Source organism: Petaurus breviceps, unplaced genomic scaffold (genome assembly GCF_028583685.1).
Source record: "Petaurus breviceps papuanus isolate PSGF00001 unplaced genomic scaffold, PetGlider_PUasm1.0 186, whole genome shotgun sequence".
NCBI classification, from domain to species: domain Eukaryota; kingdom Metazoa; phylum Chordata; class Mammalia; order Diprotodontia; family Petauridae; genus Petaurus; species Petaurus breviceps.
Genome location: NW_027185798.1, coordinates 20,102,935 through 20,109,123, shown reverse-complemented (window position 1 = coordinate 20,109,123; position 6,189 = coordinate 20,102,935). Strand labels below are relative to the sequence as shown.

Here is a 6,189-nt window from a genome sequence, read left to right as displayed (position 1 = left end):
TCCATTTCAGAGAAGATAAAGGATCACACTCAACTGTCATTGGAACATAGAAGTGAAAAGAGATGGGTCCCAGTACTGTTCTGGCTCTGCTACGGACTTGGTAAAACTATGAACTTGACCCTGGTTTCTAAGTTCATTCCTTTCCTTGTTTCTTTGCTTTCTCATCTGTAAAACCAGTTAGACAAGGTGATTTCGAAGGTCCTTGTTGGTTTAAGGATGCTACAGTCTATCTATGCAAGCAGGCTCACCTCCTTCCTTCTATCCTAGGACCCACTTCCCACCCCCATTCTGTTTCTACCTACAGGGGTGCAGACAAAAGCTCTGAGCTGGTTAAACTCAGACATGGGGAGAGGCCATGGGGTCCAGTGGAATGAATACTGGATTCAGATACTAGATTGAGGGTTCAGATCTCACTATCATTTGCCATTGGTGCCTCATTTTCCTCATCTGTAAGATGAGGGTGTTGGACCAGATGAGCTCTGGGAGATCTGCCAGCTTAAGATCTCTGATCCTATCACCCACAGGTTGCTGGACCAGAGACCTTCCTCTAGCTACCCTGGCTGTTTCCTCCCACTTTTTGGAAGCTTATGTCCCATTGTCCCCAAGATGAGTAGAAGGGAACATCAGGGAATGACATTGTCCCCTCCCCTCCACCTCCACCCCCTTCCCCGAAGATCCCCCTTCCCATACACAGTAGCCAGAATCATGCTAATCCCTCCCTTAACACAGCTGCCCACACAATCCACATCCACACGAGAACATGCCTCAGTTGTTCAAAATGAACCTCCATGTCCTGAAAACCCAGAGGATAAGTAGGATCTGACGCAGAGATCCCAGAAATAAAAACACCAGACTTTCAATAAGGCTTAAAAGAGTCTGAACATCTAAGAAGCATGCAAGACACAGCCCTGCTTACTGACAGTCATATGCAGCAGTTCCTGAAGGCTTAGGGGAGCAGCCCCCAAAACAAGAGACCCTCCAACTCCATCCCTGAGTCTTAATCAGTCACCATGTCTGCCCTCAGTGCCCTCTACCGCCCTCCCAGGAGGGACTCACGCCTCCCACCAGGGTGATAGCTTCTCTCTCATTTCCAGTGCCATCTTGTTTCATCTTTGGTGGATGTTTCCAGAGCAGGTAGATTTTCCCCCAGCCCTTGTTGGTTCTATTCTTATTTAAGCAGCTGACAAAGCATCCCTCTGTGTTCCAAGGAAGAGTGAGTAGTCCAGTTCAGTGCATGGGCAAAGACTGCTGACAACCCGGCCCTGGTCCTCGGAGGTACCCAAGCTGCCAGGGAATTGTTCTGGGAGAGGGAGCTCGGAGGCTGTCTACATACTTTGGATAGCAAGGGGGTTGGTCCCCAAGAGGACAGCTCCCATTGAAGTGGTAGACAGGGTTGGGAGGGATGGACTCCTCCTTCTGACTTTCTGGTTGGGAGGAAAACTGAGTCTCAGGAGAATATTTCAAGTAGAGAGGAGAAGGAGGCTGTGGTTGGAAGGGAAGAGCAGCCTCTCCATAACTATAGTCCATTGGCATCTGGAAGGGTTGTGGGAGACCATCCCAACCAGTTTCCTCTTCCTGGACTCTGCCATAATGGGTCCGACATTCCTGGTGGCTGCAGGAGCCAGAGCGCAGGAACATGGATAGGGAGGTGATCCGGTGGATGGCCCTCCTGAGGGTGGCAATCTTGGACAACCGCTTGCCACTGAGGTCATGTTTGAGGGCCAGACGGAGGGCATTGAAGGCTTGGTTATAATCTAGGATCCTCTTGCGCTCTCGAACGTTAGCAGCAATCCTCCTGGCCTTTGATCTCACAGGCCGGCTAGTCTTTCTCACTCTGAGTCCTTCAATGTTGTTGGAATGTTGGGAGGACCTGCTGTCCTTCAGCTGCCCAAAATCCCCCCTGGCATCCCAGAAAACACCTTCCATTTCCTCTTCAGAACTGTCTGACTCCTTCAAGCTCCTGCGACCCATTCCTGTCACTGCCCTGGGCATAGTTTGGCTGGGTTCCCCTCCCTTGTTCTCCTAGAAGGGTGAAGGACAAAGCTCTCCTTCTGTGGACTCTGGCAGGCTGGACACTCCTCCCTCCTAGTCAGTCCCTCTTGGGTTGGGCTTTATTATGCCACGTGGCTACCTTCCCCATCCATCTCCCTCTCGATTGGCTTTATTACCTGCCCCCAGGTAAGAACACAGAAGAAGCATGCAGAGTCTTGTAATGGACAGACCAGCCCAGACCAGACAGGGCTCCATCTCTGTAGCCCTTCTGGGTGATCTCCCTCAGTCCAAGAAAAACTTTCCTGCCACTGTGAGTACACTGAGCACCTTTCTGTGGTTTCTAGGGCTCTTTCAGGCTGAGGACTGGGGAAATCTTTCCCTTGCTCCTCTAAAATAGGCTCAAATGTTGAATGCTTCCAACCATTTAATGTCCTCCTCTATCAGATAAAGGGGGCTGGTGAGATGATCTCTAAGGGCCCCTCCAGCTCTAAATTCTGGGGACTCAGGATCTCTCCCTAGGAAAAGGCAAAAGGAAACCAACCAATCAGTAAATCAATCAACCAATCAATATTACATACCTACTATGTGTATTAAGTGTCATGGATACAAAGACATGAAATGGTTCTCTCAGAGAGTTTACATTCCATCAAGAGACTCGTGTATATATACATTCATCTACATATTTACACATTATATATGTATGTGCAGATATATGGATATACACATACAGAGAGAGGCAATAGAATCAAGATGCAATATGAAATGCTCATGTGGATGTGGCCATTGTGAAATAATTTTTTGCTTGACTTTGAATAGTTGTTAGAGGGTTTTATTTTTATTTTTCCCTTTTTCAAGGAGGGGAGGGAGATAAGTGGGAGAAAAAATGAGTCTGTGAATTGGGGGACAGAGAAAGCATAGAAAGTGTATTTTGGTGTTTAACACAAACAATATTTCTCACATATTTTTTTAAATAAAAACAGATGCAAAATAAGTGTGTGATGGGGAAGGGGCTGGCAGTGGGGGTGGGGCAAGGACCAGAAAAGGCTCCCTGTGGAAGGTGCTGCTTCCACTGAGTCCTGAAGGAAAGTAGGGATTCTAAGAAGCAAAGGTGAGGAGGGGATGCACTCTAGGCATGGGAGTCAGCCTGTGCCAACGTTTGGAGATGAAATGTTGTGTCTTGGAACAGTGAGCAGGCCAGTATGTCTGCTTGGCAAAGTGTGTGGAGGGGGTTAATGTGTAAGAAAACCTAAGAGATGTGAAGGTGCCAGCTTGTTAAAAGCATACAGAGAAGTTTGTATTTGATCCCAAAGGTATTATTGAGTAGGGAGGTGACATGGTCAGACCTGGGCTTTAGGAAAATTACTCTGGCAGCTGAATAAAGGACATATAGGGAGTCCCACCAAAAGACTATTGTAACATTCCAGGAGAGAGGTTTGGGGAAACTATGAGAAAATGAGAAAGATGTTATGGAGAGATGAAAAGATTCGGCAACTGATTGGATATGGGGAGAGAGTTCACAGGAGACAAGATACGCCAAAAGAATAAACAATGAAACCCACTTCCTTACACGTCTATTCACAAAAACCCAAAGTTGGACAACAAGGAAGATGAATGAGAGGTCCTGAGAAGAGACAAATCTGACTTCCTGAGTGTTCTAGAGACTTAACGGGACAACGTCCATGACTGCAATATGTCTCTGAATAAGTATACCTTGTTTAAAAGAAACAGGATAGATTGAAGGCTAGGGTAACATTCCATTTTAAGAGGGTGTATGCGTGTGAGGAAATCCTAGAACAGGATTGTGGTTTCCTCCACCTTCTAAAGGCTGGAATTACCATTAAGGCAAGTCATGGAAATATTGGCTGCTTTACTTCTGAGAGAGAGAGAGACAGATAGACAGACACACAGAGAGACACAGAGAAACAGACAGTCAGACAGAGACAGACAGATAGAGATGGGAAGCATGGTGGAAAGCATTTGGGTGAAGATCAGTGGCGGGAGAATTAGAATTGATTCCATCATTGGAATAAACTATACACCTGCACAGAAGGAGAAAGTAAATGAGGAGTCTGGGAAATAAATCATATGAACAATCGTGATGTGGTTCTACTAGAGTTCTTTTTCCTCTCTCTGTCTCTCTCTGTTTCTCTGTCTCTGTGTCTCTCTCTGTCTGTCTGCCTCTGTCTCTGTCTCTCTCTCTCCCAAAAGCAAAGCAGCCAATAACTTCATGACTTGCCTTAATGGTAACTCCAGTCTTCAGAAAGTGGAGGAACCAATAAGGAGATATTCTATTCTGAATATGGTTCTTGCTAATAGAGAAGAATCTGTTTCTGGGGTGAAAATGATGGGAATTTTGGAGGGGAATTCCCTTTTCCTCCTAGAATTTGTGATAGAAAAGGCAAGGAAAGCTTGGCAAAGGCTGACTACACCATAGATTCCAAAGAGTTCAGAGGAAGGATAGATAGAATAAAATTCTACGGGAGAAGTCACTACAGAAGGAATGGGATTGTGTTATGAATGAATTTCTGGACATGCAAAATGAAACAATTCTGAGGAAACTAATGTATGAGGCCTGTGTGCTCACCAACTAACTTAGCTGTTTAAAAGGAGAGATAGAAGCAAAGAGATAAAAGGGGATGGATATAAGAGCATATGATTCTGTAAAGTTTGGGGAATGTCACAGTTCACGGTGAGCCGAGTGTGATAAAGACAACTGAGAATAGTTGAAATGAGCATCCTAAAAAAAGCTATATCAGGTCAAAGAAGACCACAGAAGGTGTTGGACAGCAGCTTGAAGTGGATGGAATGATAAGTGGCAGCACAGAGAGGCAAAGTTGCTGAGTTGATGTGGCGGTGGTTTTTTGCTTCTCTTTTCTCTGCCACCAAAAATTACCTTTGCACTGCAAATGGCAGAACGAAGATGGGGAATGGAGAGTTTCAAGAAGTCAGTGCCCAAGATACATAAGGAGAGGAGAGCCCACCCAGAAGATGAGTTCGGATCCCCTGGCCCTAGTGAACCACATCCTTGAGTCTGAGGGAACTGGCTGATGCGGTCAGAAGGTTGCTGTCAATGGTATTTGAGAGATTGTGGAACGGAGGTTTCTGCAGGACTAGAAAAGGCAAATCTCTCACTTTTCAAAAGAGTGAAGAGAATAGCCTGCAGACTTGAGTTCAGCTATTTCCTGGGGGAATTCTAAAACTGATCATTGAAAGAAATGGTTGTCAAAGATGTAGAAAGTGAAGTAGTGATAATGGAGAGCCAGAAGGGCTTGGGAAATAAAAGATCTGGCCAGACCAACATTTTAGGACTTAGGACTAGATGACAATTCCTTTTGGGGCGGGGCTCCTACAGGGATGATCAGGGAATGCTGCGGCTCTGGTTTACCTAGATTTTGGCAAAGCAATCCATAAGGGAATGGTAGCCGTCTTGCAGTGTTTGAAGGGCTCTCATCCGGATGAGACGTTAGACTTGCTCTGTTTGGTCCTAGAGGGCAAACTGGGAGCAAGGTGCAAAGAGGCTCATTTAGGCTTGAGGTTAGGAAAGACTTCCAAACAGAACCAACCTGAAGTAGTGTACACATCCTTGAGATGGGAAAGCACCCCCTCCTCTGAAGCAGAGGATGATGGATGATAAAGTGAGGGTGCATTTGAAGGTATGGGTTAGACTAGGGGGGTTGTTGAGGTATCTTCCAACTCTAAAAGTCTGTGAAAATGAGGCTCAAATGAGATGATCTATACCTTTGCATACATATGTATGTATGTATATTATGTTTTTTCTTCCTTTTAACTCCTCCCCTTCCAATTCCCCTTACTTCCCCCCCCCCCCCCCCCCCCCTTTCCCCTTCCCCCTCCCTCCTCCTCCTCTTTCTTCTCCTTCTTCTTTCTTCCTTCATTCCTTCCTTTCTCTAATTCCCCTTACTCCTTCCTTCCTCTCCTCTCCCTCCCTTCTCGCCCTTCCTCTTCCTCCTCCCTCTTCTTCCTTCCTTCCACTCAAGAGACCTGGGAATAAGAGCAGCATTGCTCACATTGACAACTCTGCCTGATGCCCAAAGATATAGCCCTGGGAAGCAGCCATGGTGGAGACACAGCCTGGTGACTATTTTGGCGGTGCTACTTTGGGTCCTTGGCAGACACAGTTCCTCAAGACCCAGAAAAGAAATTCCTCACCACCAAAAACTGGCCCTGTCAGATGGTTGA

The 6,189-nt window shown here is 46.2% G+C and overlaps 1 protein-coding gene across 1 annotated transcript; it reads right to left on the bottom strand.

Annotated features, from left to right (window-relative positions):
• Nucleotides 1–1,227: 1,227 nt before the first annotated feature.
• Nucleotides 1,228–1,992, bottom strand: BHLHA9 (basic helix-loop-helix family member a9). The gene has a single exon (XM_069089178.1). It carries the CDS (start codon nt 1,990–1,992, stop codon nt 1,228–1,230), a length of 765 nt encoding a protein of 254 aa, XP_068945279.1.
• Between the last annotated feature and the right edge of the window lie 4,197 nt (nt 1,993–6,189).